The sequence below is a fragment of the Oncorhynchus kisutch genome, linkage group LG16 (assembly GCF_002021735.2).
Source record: "Oncorhynchus kisutch isolate 150728-3 linkage group LG16, Okis_V2, whole genome shotgun sequence".
Classification (NCBI taxonomy): Eukaryota; Metazoa; Chordata; class Actinopteri; order Salmoniformes; family Salmonidae; genus Oncorhynchus; species Oncorhynchus kisutch.
Window position 1 is genome coordinate 23,598,770 of NC_034189.2, and position 18,442 is coordinate 23,617,211.

General features: G+C 41.4%; 1 protein-coding gene across 32 annotated transcripts in view; it reads left to right on the forward strand.

The window, feature by feature from the left end:
- LOC109906508 (receptor-type tyrosine-protein phosphatase delta-like) overlaps positions 1–18,442 on the forward strand; it is a 643,472-nt gene that overhangs the window by 518,794 nt on the left and 106,236 nt on the right. For all 32 annotated transcript variants that reach the window (XM_020504229.2, XM_031792038.1, XM_031792037.1 and 29 more), the window contains 2 exons: positions 10,855–11,000; positions 15,856–15,997. In XM_020504229.2, the coding sequence (XP_020359818.1) occupies positions 10,855–11,000; positions 15,856–15,997 (288 nt within the window). The remainder of the gene's footprint in view (positions 1–10,854; positions 11,001–15,855; positions 15,998–18,442) is intronic.

An 18,442-nucleotide genomic window follows, 5' to 3' on the forward strand; every position in this document is an offset into this window, starting at 1 on the left:
TCAGTTCAATAAGTGGGCATTGGAATACAGAATAGAACTTGGAGCCTTGTCTTTATTCTTCAAAGACTAAGGCATAGGATACTATATTGTGTATTAATTCCTATTTGGCTTATTTGACAAAAATAACTTAGTTTTAAGATCATTTATGGGGTTAATTTTCTACACTGACCACTGTAGCCTCGAGACACATTGCTGTAATCATAGAGCTTACTAAGTGGTACAGTGTCATTACGTAGATAGTCACATTTGCTTAATGAACGCTTCCAGGGACAGTCTTTTTCCCCTCTTCCTTCTGGAAGGTTTTAAAGGCGGAGAAACCATTAACTTTTCATGCCATCCGCACTCCTCTTTCCTCCCATTCCACAGTGCTCTTCCTCCCTCTCTCTCCCACATGCTAGAATATTCTCACACCTCCTCTCTACGCACTACTTGGGAAAGTATAAAAATGTGTTTGTGTTTGTTTAGTTCTGTGTGTGGAGCATCCAGGGGAGGCATGTAGGACAGAGTACTGTAGTGTAAAGTATTGCCGAATGAAAGACGCCAGACTATTAATCTACTCTTTCTCTGAAGCGGATGTATCTTTTGTACAGAGTGCCCCTAGAGCCCCAGAACTCAGACCTCACATAGCAGTCCCACAGAGCATGAGTAATGCAGCCTGTCTATGGCTAAGAAAAGTCCTATTGAATGTGTATGGGGTTGAAAGGGTGGAGGGGTTGGGATGAGTGCTGGTGGTTCATGTTTAGGTCGTGTCATATGACTTGGACTTAACCTATCAACTCCTTAAATATAATACAGTTATTGTATTTCTTATAATGTTGTTACGTTGTCCCCTTGCATTTGTTACTGAACTAATTTCACGTATTGTAATTCTCTGTGCTATACTTGAGAGCACGTAAGCAGTTGAGAGGCTCGTATTATTAACTTCCTTAGGTATTGACGGAAGAGCGGTCTCCTCAACAGTACTGTACTAAACATCCACAGTAAATAAATGCACTATTCCGGATCCAGTAATTAACCGTCATTCGGGGGCATATCCCTTTTCAAGTAATCACTAATTGCAATAAGAATTTCAGTTCCATTTTAGGCGAGATAACCGATGAGCATGCAATGCAAATCAGTGAGCGTTTCTAATTAAGCCTTGCTTCCTCCCTCTCGCCTGGCCCTTTGTGAGCACACACAATGTTGTTTCTCCGTCAGCAACGAAAAGGCTGTTTGTTTCATCACTAATGTGCAGATGTAAAGCTGTTTTGTGTTGCTCAAAAAAAGCTTAACAGTTAGGAATGTCATGTGTGTTGTGTTTAGGGCGTTTGATGGTTGAGAATACTTAGCACCTCTGAACGTAATTTGTAAATTGAGTGCGCACCGATTTCACATGTAGAATTGCATAAAAAATATATCGGCAGTCAGAACGATTGGCATACAAAACGCTAGATCCGTATGAGTATGAGCCTTTATGTAAACGTTTTCCTCCTTTGTTGAAGTGTGTGCGTGTGTGTGTGTGTATGTGCGTGTGTGTGTGTGTGTTAGCTGTCCCCTCTTTTTTCTAGGAAAGGGATTTATAAAATAGGATCATCGCTTTCATCATAAACAATGCAGAGAGAAGCTAGAGCTCCTGCAGATGCACACTCACTAACATGACTTTGCACATCTATAGTAGTCTCTCTTGCCTTCATATTGCTCTTTGGACATTTATCTCAGGGAGTTTCCTGACCAAATGACCCGGCCAAGAAAATGTCTTGCCTCTAACTTGGGCCCAGAGTTTGTTCCCAGTCTGTTCACGTGGTCAGGATTAACTCCTGTTCCTTTTGATGACCTAATATCCAAGATGCATTATCTCTGATGCTTTAATCAGTTCCTTAGCAGTAAGAAAAAGGGATTTGTCCAAATCGCTAGCCTTCCTGCCATGTTCAAACACCACCAGCCTCTTGCCGCCATTACACCGCTTCCCTCCTCTTTCTTCCTCGCCAATCCGATTTTGTTCGACTGGGCAAAACTACGATCAGTCATCAATATTTCTGTACTGATACAGCGTGTCTTAAAGACATCAAACGAGGTTAATGGCGTCTTTAAACGTTCCCTTTCTTCCCTCGTATGTCCAAACGGAGCGGGTATTTGTCAGAATGCCACCCAAATTGTTAGGATTAATTACAGCCAATGTTCCCTCTAAGCTGCACGCAGCTTCCCTGGGACTGCCGCACAGAAGAAATATCAGCCTGTGCAGAGAATCACGAGATTGAACTACACTCAACTTTCTAGAGTTTTCCCTGTTTGTTAACACTACCAATGTTTCCCTTTCCTGTGGGAATTGTGATCGAATCAACCCAATATTAGCCACTTTCAATGCAACAAACCGAAACAAATCGAATTATGATAGGCTTAGTATGCAAAAATAAGCATGAGATTTTGTTGTAGGCAAAACGCATCTGAGTAGGATTCTATTGCATCGACTGGCAAGACTCAGGCCCGTACTCTACACAGACTCTGGTGTACCATAACCAATCAGAGCTGCAGTAAGCCTATATGCATATAGACCATTGCCATATATGGATCTCTGCCATTCACTTTGAACTGGGCTGTTTTTACAGCATGAGCGGTCATGCGCTTGTTTTGAGATCAAAGCAAGAGCTATATGTAGCAACATGTGTTCATATCCTTTGCTAGTTAGTGAGTTATTAGGACCGTTATTGATCATTTGTAGTCATCAATGGGGGAGGGATTGCTTCTTACAAGAGCACAAAACGTGTGCATTTTTTTTGTCTTAAAGGAGCATTTTGAGACAGGCTTAAATTAGCTAAGCAGACAATAGGCAGAGGGTAGCATCATTTGCCTGATTCTCAGTATTAATGGTATGGGAATAATAATGCATTTTATTTTGTAAATTAGTTTCTTGCATCCAACAACACAACAACATTTTCAGTCAGGACAAGGACCTCATGGAATCTAGGCCTACATTGAACACCACACATTGGCTGCTGCTATAGGCTGAACGCTATCTATTTCCATGTTAAAATGATGCATTTTCTCCATTGTTCTTGATAGTAGGCCACTCTGGTATGCCTACATTATGATCAAATAACCCCAGTAGCCAACTTGACCACTGTTAAAACTAACTTAAAACTTGTACAGCCTCAGTGTTCACAGTAAATGTGCTCCGGAAATTGCACAGAAGTTTCACAACGTTCAGGTTTGCAACTCAGTAGACCTGAAATTTAGAAGGAACATTGATTATAGCCTTCCCCTTTCCTCACCTCACTTTCGCTCTGCGCACCCACCAAGGGCAAAATTCAGACACGGAAATGGGCCCTTTCACGCAAATGAAATTGAATATGTAACTCAGTATAATTTTTTAAATGGTGCGGTCCTGAACCGGGTGTCTAGTGTGGAAAAGAGATCTGAACAGAAATGTGGGTTTATTAATGCACCCTTCTCGACCTCTTAATTCATAGTCTTAAATGGTCTGGCAGTTAGAACACTACCTGTGGCGAAGGCTCAATAGCTTTGCCATTACGAGTGGAGTTGAAGCTCCGCTTTCAGATCATTTTGAGGAGAATGTCTCAGGGCTATGTTTGTCTGGACATTAAGCCAATTTCAAACAAACGGGCATTGAATGGAGACTTTTTAGCCCCCCCCCCCCCCCCCCCAAATAAAACAGAAGCACTCCCTGAGGAGAATTTGGCAAAAAATATAATAATTTATTTCTTTCCACGAAGCTTTGAATATCCATTTGGTCACAAAGTTATGAACTGATATACTTTCTTCCAAATCAAATCAGTTTAAAAGCAGACTGACCTCCGGATGATTCCTATAGTTTTGCCAAAATGACGTCCCTGTTGGATGCCGCCTCTGCAATTTCTATAGAAAGGATAGTTAAAAGGCAGCCCTAAATCACACAGCCCTAATACAATAATAAAGCAAAAGAATGGGGACTTCTTGCCAACTCCTCTCAAAGCACTAATACCGGGGTCTCCATTGAGCTAATAAGCATTGAGAAAGCAACGTATGATTTCTGTGCAGCAGCTGCCACTACAACAATGTCGGCCATATTTCGGGTTAATCTCCCATAATGCTCCACATCATCCCAACTTTTGATCCCGCTATGACCTCATTGGCGGATCAGACTATTACTTCATGTGAACTAGCTGGGGGAGGAGTGGTTAAAATGGATGTGACCAAATTATTATAATGAGTTCTGGTGGAAACCTGTATAGATTAGAATAAAACCTTTACTACCTGCAATGTTTTATTTGTCTGCCCCCTTTGAGACATTAAGGCAATGACATAAAAAACATCACATTTAGCAGTACGAGGAATAAAGCTCGCAAAAAGGCTACAGAGGAGGTGGTGAAGATCCTGCCATAGATCACCTGCTCTGTTAAAAAAGTTCTCAAGCCCCCCTTTTAAGATCCAGCATTAAAAACCCACTGGCCAGTCGGGAGTCTCTTTGCTACACCCCCGGACACAGTGTTCCTAAGAGGAGTACAGGCTTTTCAGTCACCAAATTATTAATACTGTGTCTATCCTGGTTAAATTGAAAAAGGGAGCAGGGGGATGCTTTGAAGCGTGGCTTTTTTTTCATTCAACTTAGTGAATACGTACAAGGTTATATAATGGCCCGCAGCAGAGTGGAATGGCGGTAGCATGGGCACAACACCACTAATGTTTTAGCTTGCACCGGGCTTTACACTTTTCATTTGTTTGTGGGCGACAGCTTAGCAGCGGATTAGCAGAGCTAGCCTCAATAATTTAGGTTGATTTAAGGGGAGCCCTGCGAAGAAGCTACCGAGGCACCTTTCCAAAGTGGTGACAGGGGATAGCGAGGTGTGAGATTGTTTGGGTTTTGTTGCCATCATCCCCTCCTATAATATTCTGACCATAGATCGACAAGGACCAAATTTGTTTTTGTTTTTAACTTTAAAGCAATTTTTTCCCATTGGCCATAAGCTCTTAAATAGGGATTTTTTTAGACACCCAAATGGCATTAGTAACGGATTTTATGACAGCACACTATTTGATGTCACCCTCGTCTTGACTGATACTTTCTAAACTAAGATGCAGTGCAGTCTCTATGTATTGCACAGTTATGGGGTGGCAGGGTAGGCTAGTGGTTAGAGTGTTAGACTAGTAACCTGAAGGTTGCTAGTTCAAACTCCCAAGCTGACAAGGTACAAATCTGTCGTTCTGCCCCTGAACAGGCAGTTAACCCACTGTTCCTAGGTCGTCATTGTAAATAAGAATTTGTTCTTAACTGACTTGCCTAGTTAAATAAAGGTAACAAAAAAATCCCTTTGGTTTCTATTGTTCTCTACATCTAAATGTACATTTTGACAATAGCCAGTAGCAAAGGCACCCCCGCATCAACGTCTGCCTCTCTCCTGAGATCTCCCTTTTCTTTCAATGAGCATAACAACAGATCGTAGCATGTTTAAAAAGTGACAGAAGTAGTTAGAAGACACTGGATCTGACACTGAGTCAGATACAGTATGTTCTGCTCCCCCCTTACTCCCCAATGGTAAAGGTTAGGGTAATCTGATCCTAGATCTGTGGTGATCTTCCTCAATACCTGCGTCAACATATCCCCGTCAACAAATCCCCACAAAAAGCTGTTGTGCGTCACAGCCAGACTTGAATAGGGGTTTGATCATGATATCTGGCGCCCTTGTCTGTGAAAACACCATTTCTTCCATGTCACGCCTCAATCATTCCCCATTGTGAGATGACTTTTCCCCTCCCTCTCACCTCCATTGCGAATCCCCATTCGTGTCATCATAGTCCATCACAGCCCACGCAGGGAGAGGCGTTGAGCCGTAATAGATGGCCCCCCGAGCAAACAGCCCAATAGCATATCAATTACCCATCCAGCCCTGTTCAGCCAGACGCCACGATGCAACCATTCCCCAGCCCAGCAGACAATAAGATACTGTACAACGCATATATTACGCCATCTTTTCTGTCACTTACAAATTGTGTGCTGTAGACCCGGCAGCACACCTGTGTGTGTGTGTGTGTGTGTGTGTGTGTGTTTGGTGATTTCCTAGTCGCCTTTGACAATGGAGAGCCATCTGCCAGCCTGTTGTTGTTGTGCCCTTTTCATTGCAGGCAACATGTCTCATGTCACTTCTCTATAAACCCTTCAGGTTCATTTGTTCAGTTTCAGTACTGCTGACGATCTCACACACACACACACACACACACACACACACACACACACACACACACACACACACACACACACACACACACACACACACACACACACACACACACTCACAGCAGAAGTGATTCAGCCGCTCCTGGTATTATTGCAGCTGTGTGACCCCTAATGACCACTGAAGTGATCAAATAAAAGGAAAACAGTTGTTCGGCACAGGGACAGATGGAGTCATACCTCATATCCCATCTTGCTTCTCAGGCTGAGGTGGTATGTCTCATGGCCTGCCTTGGTAGACTATCCTATAGTCTCAGCAGCTGACTGGCGAACTTAAGCTATTAAAACCCTAACATTGCATTTTTACATAAAAGAGGACAGATGAAAAATGAACATGTGTAATGGTCATAACAATGAACAACTCCACTTCTGAGAGCGATGACTTCTTCTTTATGGTGCAATCGCTTTCATGTGTTGTAGTGATGGGGAAAAAATGTATACAGTTACATATCGCTTTATTATTTTGGACGATGTCATATCGATACTTTGTAAAAATATATATATATTTTAGTGAAAAATATATTTAGATTTTTGTTAGATTTTTGCTAGGTAGTGTAATTTTCTCATGCTCTCTCTTCTCTCTGCAGCAGACATGTAGTGAGCAAGATGTTTGGAACATCAAATTGCAATAAAATCACAGTATTAAATCCCAATACATATAAAATCAGGAGAATACAAATTGTATCCTAAGTATTGTAACAATATCGTATCATGAGGTCCCTGGTAATTCCCAACCCTAATGTGTTGTGTGTCCATTGGGCCATGTGTGTACATGTACAATACATTTATTCCTTGTAAAATAGGGGTTTCCTTGGACAGATCAACAATAAATCAACCGATTCATTTTGTAGAATTAGATGTTTAATTAAACAATATCCCCAGATAACATGGGTACGAGGTGCTGATCATGAGCAAAGTTAAAAAGGCAGGGATTTACAGTTCTTAAAACTACACTTCTCTGACTCTTGTGACAATGGAAATGTAAAACGAACAATATCATATAGTGTGAAATTCCATCAACTGTCAATTTCTCATGGCTGTCCACACATGCCATGGTCGGACAAAGAAAACGCTGTTCCTATCTCCTATTCTCACTGTCCTCCCCTGCATGTTTTACATTTCTGTCCCTTATTGCCTTTACACTTGACTAGTTGTGCTGAATCGCGAGCACCAATTAGGGCTTAGAAAACCCTCGCATGGCCAATCAGATCCTTGCCAGAGCTCTTATCAAGAACGGTTCTCATTTACGCGGGATACAATCCCCAATGCCAAGTGGGTGGTTTTCTAGGGATAAAAAAATGTGAGATAGCAATATGTTCTCCACACACTGTTAGACAAGCCTGTGTGGTCATGGCTGTTATGTGGGATAGTTATTCAAAAGTTGTTTTATTCTATAACAAGGGTTATAAAATCTTCCTCCAGCCCTCCTCCTGGACAGTCTACTGTCTGTACAGCCTTTTGTTCCAATATTGTTCTAGTATACCTATTTCTACCACTAAATGCTCATTAGTACCTTGATTAGCTCAACTTGCATAGCCAATAGCTATCCAGAAGGATGTTTGGCCACACCTGTTCTGGAACATTCTGAGTTGGGGGGCAGAGCTGGTTAGAGCTTCTCTTCTCTTTTTTGGGAGGCGAGCTCAGTCCAATTTCAGTGTTAACGTTAGCATGCCAGCTGCAAAGACCCATGTTGAGCATCAATCATTGCCTGCCTTCTGTTTCTCTGTAATGTTTGGAAAAAGTTGGGCTCGGTCATTAGAGACAAAATGGGGGTCAAGGGGCCACGAGATGTATGTCCTGTAAAACAGCACATACACTTAATGCACTGTGTGTTATGAAACAGCTTGCCTAGACGGATGTGGGTAGGAGCGTTGAATTATTTGTATATATATTTAATATGACCGTCTCACAGTGACCTTTTGTGTCACTAACGTTGAGGATACTAGTAACTCATGTTCATACACAACAAGAGAGGAAAATAGTTACTGTGCAATTTTGTAGAGTGGGCTAAACATATGTAGCTTAGACAACTTTGCAACTGTTTCTCTTGCCAATGATTGCTAAATGGCATGATTCACTACTAATATTGTGCAACTATAGGAAGCACCAGCAAAGTAATGTGACAACAAATAAATAACTTGTTATCCAATCTTATCCCCAATAACAAACATAAAGTACCTTTAAAAATGAATTTAAAGAGTTTAATTCCAAAACACTAGATATCAATTTTCAGAAATATTGGTCAATTAGCTTTTATTTTTTAAAGAAATGAAAACGATTGGTGTGATTTTTCACTATCTAATGGGCATGGGGTTGGTCAATGATAGACATGTATTTGTTTAAAATCTATCACTTGATGGTTTCATTTCAGAGACAATTAATCATGTTTTTTTGCTAAATGTAGTACTGCTAGGTTTTACACAGTAAAATGTAACAAAAAATACATTTTAATAAAGAACTGTACAAGAACTGTACAAATGATACATTTCTGACATGTATGTCTATATATATATATATGGATTTGGAGAGTCTTTGGTGTCTCACAGGTCGGGCAGGAATATAAATATATATATATAATAAGAATAATGACTTACAGTTAGTGCATTCATCTTAAGACAGCTAGGTGAGACAACCACATATCACAGTGAAATATACTGGAGACGAACATTCCTTTCCAGCTAAACAATGGATATATATATCGTTCAAACATTCAGCAGACATGTCATCCAACATATGTCAGGTAGTGCCACACCCCTTGACTTTTTCCACATTTTGTTGTGTTACAAAGTGGGGTTAAAATGGTTTTAATTGTCATATTTGTGTCAAAGATATACACAGAATACTCTGTAATGTCAAAGTGGACAACTATTTTCAGGTCTTGCCATAGATTTTCAAGCAGATTTAAGCCAAAACTGTAACTCGGCCAGTCAGGAACATTCACTGACTTCTTGGTAAGAAACTCAAGTGTAGATTTGGCCTTGCGTTATATGTTATTGTCCTGCTGAAAGGGCTTACTCTGTGAACTTATTTTTAGAAACAAACATTGAATATCCCTTTGAGCATGGCAATGTTATTGTTATTATTGACACTTTGGATGATGTATCAATACACCCAGATACAATACAATGATACAGGCGTCCTTCATAACTCAGTTGCCAGAGAGGAAGGAAATCGCTCAGGGATTTCACCATGAGGTCAATGGTGACTTTAAAAACTGTATGTAACTTTAAAAAGTTACACAGTTTAATGCCTGTGACAGGAGAAATCTGAGGATGGATCAACAACATTGTAGTTACTCCACAATACTAACCTAATGGACAGAGTGAAAGAAGGAAGCCTGTACATAACATGCATCCTGTTTGCAACAAGGCACTAAAGTAATACTGCAAAGAATGTGGCAAAGCAATTCACTTTTTGTCCTGAATATAAAATGTTATGTTCAATCCAATACAAGACATTACTGTGTACCACTCTCCATATTTTCAAGTATCATTTTATGGGTATGCTTGTAATTGTTAAGGACTGGGGAGTTTTTCAAATGGAGCTAAGCACAGGCCAAATCCTATAGGAAAACCTGGTTCAGTCTGCTTTCCACCAGACACTGGGAGATTAATTCACCTTTCAGTGGGATAATAACCTAAAACGCAAGGCAAAATCTACACTGGATTTGCTTACCAAGAAGATAGTGAATGTTCCTCATGGGCTGAATTAAATCGGCTTGGAAATCTATGGCAAGACCTGAAATCAGTTGTCTAGCAATGATCAACAACCGATTTGACAGAGCTTGAAGAATTTTGAAAAGAATCATGAGCAAATGTTGCACAGTCCAGGTGTGGAATGCTCTTAGAGACTTAACCAGAAGGACTCACAGCTGTAATCGCTTCCAAAGGTGGTTCTAACATTAAGTGTCTATACGGTATTGTACTCTAAATTGATTACTTGATTTACAACACCTGCCATAATATGGACATGGTCATTTACCAAATAGGGCTGTCTTCTGTATAACACCCATACCTTGTCATAGCAAAACTGATAGGCTCAAACACATTTAAGAAGGAAAGAAATTCCACAAATTTACTTTCAACACCTGTTCATTGAAATTCATTCCATGTGACTACCTCATGAAGCTGGTTGAGAGAATGCCAAGCTGTCATCAAGGCAAAGGGTGGCTACTTTCAAGAATCTCAAATATAACATATATTTTGATTTCTATAACACTTTTTTGGTTACAACATGATTCCATTTGTGTTATTTCATAGTTTTGATGTCTTCACTATTATTCAACAATGTAGAAAATAGTAAAAAAAAAAAAAAGGATAACCCTTGAATAATTAGGTGTGTCCAAGCTTTTGACTGGTACTGTATGTATTCCTACTTCTCTTGATTGCATAATTTTACAAGTACCAGATCTTACTGTATGTTTCCACTCACATTGAGAAGGCAATGCAATCTCCAAACGGAGTCTGGCTTGACCTCCAAAGACAATCCTCTTAGCGATAACATGAAAGTGCTGAAATCTGCAACTTTGTGACTTTCTGGTCTTGGCGCGTTCATAAGGAAGATAAATCGCTTGCTGTCTGCAACGATTAGCACCTTCGATAACTATGTATGTCCCCTCTCTCTCTCTCTCTCCCTCCCTCTCTCTCCAGCACCACCAAAGTTTTTGAGAACCCCCAATGACCAAACGGGCGTGCAAGGAGGCGTGGCATCATTCATCTGCCAAGCAACAGGAGACCCACGCCCCAAGATAGTTTGGAACAAGAAGGGGAAGAAAGTCAGCAACCAGAGATTTGAGGTATTAGGTCTATTGTTCTGATGTAAAATGCTCGACAAAACGGGAATGCTCAACAGTGCTTTTGGTACCCCCATCCCCCCCTCCCATCCCTCTCCAAACCCCTAACACATAATCCATCCCCCTGATCTCCCAAATCACACGCCCACCTTTGCCACCACGCATGAGCAGGCTTTAATAATCATGCTCGCCCAGCCATCTAACATGCATGAGATTTAATGAGCAAGTACACAGCGATCTGGGACATATTTGTAATTAAAGAAATACAGAAAGAATGATGGGGAGTGAAAGAAAGAAAAGGGGGAAGAAATGGTGTGACCCAGATACCTATATTAACATCATGCTGCATTTAGCTGCTTATGCAAAACGAGGGAGAAGTATCTCTGTAGTTCAAAGGTCGTTTGCTTCGTGGCATTTTTATCTAAATGCATGTCCCCCTCACTGTTTTGTTTGGCTGCAAGCTTTGATTTGTCCTTCTCTTCAATCGCCATGACAAATAACACATCTTCTTCGAACACTGATAAGATTTCTATAAATTTCTGTGTCATTCCCTTTCGGAGTGTATCGTAGTGTGATATGAACAAACACCTTCCTCTCTCCTTGCCATACTACTACTCAGCAGTAATGGGTTATCTGGATTTGGAGAGTCTTTGGCGTCTCACAGGTCGGGCAGGAATCAAATCTTATCAGAGTTCATCACATTTGTGCCGCTGCACGTACTGAATGCTAATGCACTAGCTCGCTAACTCACCCATCGCCGCTGCGAGGCTTGCTTGCCACGCCCTTATTCCCCCACTCACTCACACGGCCGGCTCCTCATCCCTAACAAAGCCCATTTCCCTTTACAGAAACACTGAGACTTTCTCAACCCAATTTTCTTTCTCTTTGAGTTTGAAATGGGAAAGGGAGCACTTTTACTTACCATCATCACGCGCTATTGCAATGATTGCCCGAATGTGCCCTTGTCGCTTGGCCACTGAACCGTCAAGGTGTTTTGTTCAACTAACACATGAAATGATATGCTCTGAACTGTACCAGTGAGTTGAGGCCGGCCTTTCTGCGTGTGTGTTTGTGCTTGTGTGTCTGTATATGATGCAGAGGTTCTTAACAGTCAACTTCTTTTTTAAACCTACCTAAAAATGCTTAAAAATGAGTTATGATACAGGGCTTTCTAAAAACAGTGAGTATACAGCATGGAACGATAGCTGTAAAAGCTACAAAACACCAGTTTGTGAACATTTTACGTGTTGTATGTCCAAAACAATTGATCATGTCTTTTTGTACTGCTATAACGTCATGGTGATAACAATTGTTCGTCACTGTTTATCTAACCACATTTAATTGTTTGTTATTGTTCTGTCCCATTGAAGTATTTCAATGTTTTTAATCGTTTGTTAACTTTAAGAGTGGGGCGAACCAAAATGTACATGCAATATAAAACAGACATAAAAGTCCAAACGATTCGTTCTGGCCAATGGACCCTTTCCCATTCTTAAAGTTAGTTGGCCTCTTTGATTATCTTCCCAATAATTGATACACAAGATCAGCTCATATTTTGGATCCAAAGTTGATGTCGGAGAGCTGTGAGCCATCTTTGAATTTACACGACATGGCCAAAAGGATGCGGACACCCCTTCAAATCAGTAGAATCGTCTGTTTCAGCCACACCCATTGCTGACAGGTGTACAAAATCAAGCACGCAGCCATGCAATCTCCAAAGAAAAACATTAACAGTAGAATGGCCCATACTAAAGAGCTCAATGAATTTCAACATGGCACCGTCATAGGATGCCACCTTTCCAACAAGTCAGTTAGTCAAATTTCTGCCCTGCTCGAGCTGCCTAGTCAACTGTGAGTGCTGTTATTGTGAAGTGGAAACGGCTAGGAGAAACAACGGCTCAGCTGTGAAGTGTTTGGCCACACAAGCTCACAGAACGGGACCGCCAAGTGCTGAAGCGTGTAGAGCGTAAAAATCATCTGTCCTCAGTTGCAACACTCACTACCGAGTTCCAAACTGCCTGGGAAGCAACGTCAGCACAATAACTTTCCATCAGGAGTTTCATGAAATGGGTTTCCATAGCCAAGCAGCCGTACACAAGCCTAAGATCACAATGTGCAATGCCAATCATCGGCAGGAGTGGTGTAAAGCTCGCCAACTTTGGACGCTTTACCATCTGGCAGTACGACAGAGCAATCTGAGTTTGACGGATGCAAAGAGAACGCTACCCCCCGAATGCACAGTCCCAACTGTAAAGTTTGGTGGAGGAGGAATAATGGTCTGGGGCTGTTTTTCATGTTTCGGGCTAGGCCCCTAAGTTCCAGTGAAGGTAAATCTTAACGCTACAGCATACAATGACATTCTAGACGATTCAGTGGTTCTGGTGGCAAAAGTTTGGCGATTGCCCTTTCCTGATTACATTGCCCCTGTGCACAAAGCGAGGTCCATACAGAAATGGTTTGTCGAGATCGGTGTGGAAGAACTTGACTGGCCTGCAAAGAGCCTTGACCTCAACCCCATCGAACACCTTTGGGATGACTTGAAAAAGTGACTGCTAGCCAGGCTTAATCGCTCAACATCAGTGCCCTACCTCACTAATGCTCATGTGGCTGAATGGAAGAAAGTGTGCATATACTTACTTTTGGCCATGTGGTGTATATTATATTTAATCTTCCAGTACATCACTAGATAATAAGATGCATATAACTAATAATGGCTCTCTGAACACAACTGATCTGGTAATAACTATACCAATGGATAGTCAATCATAAGCACAAACAACAGTCTAAGGCCATGACTAGCCATGCAAAACTTTGATCAATAGTCACAATGATGACATTATTATCCACAGTTGAAGTCGGAAGTTTAAATACACTTAGGTTGGAGTCATTAAAACTTGTTTTTCAACCACTCCCCAAACTATAGTTTTGGCAAGTCGGTGAGGACGTCTACTTTGTGCATGACACAAGTCACTTTTCCAACAATTGTTTACAGACAGATTATTTCACTTATAATTCACTGTATCACAATTACAGTGGGTCAGAAGTTTACATACACTAAGTTGACTGTGCCTATAAACAGCTTGGAAAATTCCAGAAAATGATGTCATGGCATTAGAAGCTTCTGATAGGCTAATTGACATCATTTGAGTCAATTGGAGGTGTACCTGTGGATGTATTTCAAGGCCTACCTTCAAACTTAGTGCCTCTTTGCTTGACATCATGGGAAAATCCAAATAAATCAGCCAAGACCTCAGGAAAAAAAATTGTAGACCTCCACAAGTCTGGTTCATCCTTAGTAGCAATTTCCAAACGCCTGAAGGTACCACGTGCATCTGTAAAAACAATAGTATGCAAGTATAAACACCATGGGACCACACAGCTGTCATACTGCTCAGGAAGGAGACGAGTTCTGTCTCCTAGAGATGAACGTACTTTGGTGCGAAAAGTGCAAATCAATTCCAGAACAACAGCAAAGTCCCTTGTGAAGATGCTAGAGGAAACGGTAAAATTAGTCCTATATCAAAATAACCTGAAAGGCCGCTCAGCAAGGAAGAAGCTACTGCTCCAAATCCGCCATAAAAAAAGCCAGACTACGCTTTTCAATTGAAAATCGGGAAAAAGATCGTACTTTTTGGAGAAATGTCCTCTGGTCTGATGAATCAAAAATGGCCATAATGACCATCGTTATGTTTGGAGGAAAAAGGGGGAGGCTTGCAAGCTGAAGAACACCATCCCAACCGTGAAGCACGGGGGTGGCAGCATCATGTTGTGGGGGTGCTTTGCTGCAGCAGGGACTGGTGCACTTCACAAAATAGATGGCATTATGAGGCAGGAAAATTCTGTGGATATATTGAAGCAACATCTCAAGACATCAGTCAGGAAGTTAAAGCTTGGTCGCAAATAGGTCTTCCAAATGGACAATGACCCCAAGCATGCTTCCAATGTTGTGGCAAAATGGCTTAAGGACAACAAAGTCAAGGTATTGGAGTGGCCGTCACAAAGCTCTGACCTCCATCCTATATAAAATGTGAATGGGCAGAACTAAAGAAGTGTGTGCGTGCAAGGAGGCCTACAAACCTGACTCAGTTACACCAGCTCTGTCACGAAGAATGGGCCAAAATTCACCCAACTTATTGTGGGAAGCTATTGGAAGGCTACCCAAAAAGTTTGATCCAAGTGTAGCGATTTAAAGGCAATGCTACCAAATACTAATGGAGTGTATGTCAACTTCTGCCCCACTGGGAATGTGATGAAAGAAATAAAAGCGGAAATAAATCATTCTCTCTACTATTATTCTGACATTTCACATTCTTAATATAAAGTGGTGATCCGAACTGACCTAAGACAGGGAATTTCTACGAGGATTAAATGTCAGGAATTGTGAAAAACTAAGTTTAAATGTAATTGGCTAAGGTGTATGGAAACTTTCGACTTCAACTGTACATACTACAGATGTGGTATCTCTTCCTCAAACAATCCATCCTCTCCTTGTCTCCCCCCTTCACCTGCTCTTATTTGAAAATACATGACAGGGGAAAACCAATTTGGTGGAAGCTTGCTTCAGGCTGGCTTTCACCTGGACACATCTTTCAGGAGAGGAGGTGAAGGATGGATGTTCTTTATAGACAATTGAGAAAAGAGCCAAACACTCACTCAAATAAGGAGCTGATGTTAGGGTATACTAGCAGCTTCCATTGTTTTCTGATGGGAAGCACAGTGTGTTTTGCACCATCAGTGTTGTAGGACAAATGTGTTTATACTTTTCTGCAGGAGTGGTTGGAATTGCACTGTGCAAACTTCCGTCACTGATTGTGAACAAAAAAACTCCTTTAACATATCTTGTTTCTCGCACCTGCAGGTGATTGATTTCGATGACGGCTCTGGCTCAGTGTTGAGAATTCAGCCCTTGCGTACGCCCCGAGACGAAGCCATATACGAGTGTGTTGCCTCCAACACTGTTGGAGAGCTGAGTGCTACTACGAGACTCACTGTTTTACGTGGTAGGTGCTGCTTTCTCCACAACCAAAATGCTAACTCCTCTTCCTTTAACTCTCAATTTCTTCAACTAACCAGGTAAGCGAGACTTTCTTTGTTTCTATGTCTGGTCTGTCTGTCCTGTCTGTCTGTCCTCTTTCTTTTTCTCACACTTTATTGTACACTTAGTTGAATCTCAGGTTTTGCCACAGTATTCCACTCATGTTGAATTTACTGACTTAATTGGTCTTACTCCATTAGCGACTTAGCCAAATATGGATTTTCTAAATCAATTAACACATTTCTTACAGTTTCCTGACACAATAATTAAGATGCTGGTTGAGTTATACAAAGTAGTTTTCCATTGCAGGCTCTTGGTGTTCTAATGGAATGCTGAGTGCTATTCAATTCAGATATCATTTTACTTATCTGCTCTTGCTTTAATATTCACTTAACTGGAGAAAAAGGTATGACTCTTTGAATCAGGTTTAAAACGAGTTGCTAATTTCATCATATTGTTCATGAAATATCATACTTTAGATTTTTTTATAGTTTTACTATAACCTAAGTAAGTGAGATTCCTGTATTTTATTTGATAAAAAAATGTTCAACCCTTTTTTCTCCCTAATTTCATGGTATCCAATTGGTAGTAGTTACAGTCTTGTCTCATTGCTGCAACTCCCGTACAGACTCGGGAGAGGCGAAGGCCGAGAGCCATGCGTCCTCTGAAACACAACCCAACCAAGCCACACTGTCCATTCAACCCGGAAGCCAGCCGCACCAATGTGTCGGAGGAAACACTTGTACACCTGGCGACTGTGTCAGCGTGCACTGCGCCCTGCCCGCCACAGGAGTCATTAGTGCGCAATGAGACAAGGATATCCCTGCCGGCCTAACCCGGACGACATGCAGTGCCTTAGACCACTGCGCCATTCAGGAGGCAAGATTCCTATATTTTGTTGTAACTTTGTAATACTTACAGTTACTTTGAATACTGACAACAAAAATTGGTCTCAAATCTAAAGTTATCTGCTGATACCACAGTCATAACCACTGCCACATACCATACATATAAAAAGCAAATGTTTATCTTGATTACACACATCTTATTCAAACGCAAATGCTTACTGGCCCCGGACTCAAAAATATATTGTACTTGTAGACCTATCTCTCTAAAGCAGAGACTTGTTATGCTCTGAATGGAGAATTGGCTCTAAAATCCCTTGACACTGAATGAGGTGTGCTCCATTATCCTCCACAATTACACAACAGCTCCCCACCTATAGAAAAGAGCCAGCTCTGTATATTCTCTCTGAAGCGCCTTGTCCTCTCTTCCTTATCACCACCACCGAGATGAACAAAAGGCCCCTGGCACGGTCCCCAAGGGCCCTTTGAAAAGGAAAGGTGGCAGATTCTCATGCAATCTCTCCCCTGTTAACGCTATGTCTCTTCACGTGTGTGTTCGTGTTTATGTATGTGTGTAGAAACACAATAACGTGCACACACACACACACACACAGACACACACACACACAGACACACACACACACACACACACACACACACACACACACACACACACACACACACACAGAGACTGGCGAAGGAAATGAGTGTCACAGCATCTGCTTCACTGAACCTGTGCCTCTCAGCTCCAATGCCAAGGCATTAGCATGTATATTACCATTCCATTCCACTTTGTCCCTAGCTATACCTACCCCTCCTTGTATCCCATCACCAGTTTGAAGGTGAGCGAAACAGCATATGCCGCAGCAAAAAGCCCTTCCTGTGTTGCAATAAAGTGATGCTCTCTGGTCAAGACAGAGGAGAGTATGTCTCTCACTCACTCATTCAGAGACCCAGGCAAACACACACTTTCACATCCCATCCACACAAATCCTCAACAGATCTGCCAATTTCTACCTGAATGAGAATATTCACCAAATAGTTATTTTTCGGGGGCTTTATGCCTTTTCTCTAGAATGTGTATTATAACCAGCACAACCAGCCAAATTCAAACATTGTCAAAGTTTGCAACGCAACTTATTTTGGAGGCCTCATGTCTTATTCATGTAGTCTACTGAGCTGGGTTACAAGGGTGAACTTTTACATTAGAGGGCAGGGTGGTGGGTATAGTTTGAGGACCATGTAAGGGTAGTGTACTTTTACGAGGTTACATTTCAATGCATAATACATAACACAAAAAGCCATAGAGATACCATTTTCTTTCTGCCTTGTACCAACAATACTCTACGTATCTCTGACATGGTTCTGTATCTCCCTTGGAGAATACAGTATGTCTGTATTTGCACGCCAATATTTATTTGGGAAATTCCTCCGCCAGGTTCTTTATTTGGTGTTTGATACCACCAAAAATTCCAATCTGAGTTGAATCTATCGCCGTAGCTAGGAGCTTTAGAGATTCTCTATCCCACCTTGTATACCTCTTGCCGAGACTCTACAGCCACACA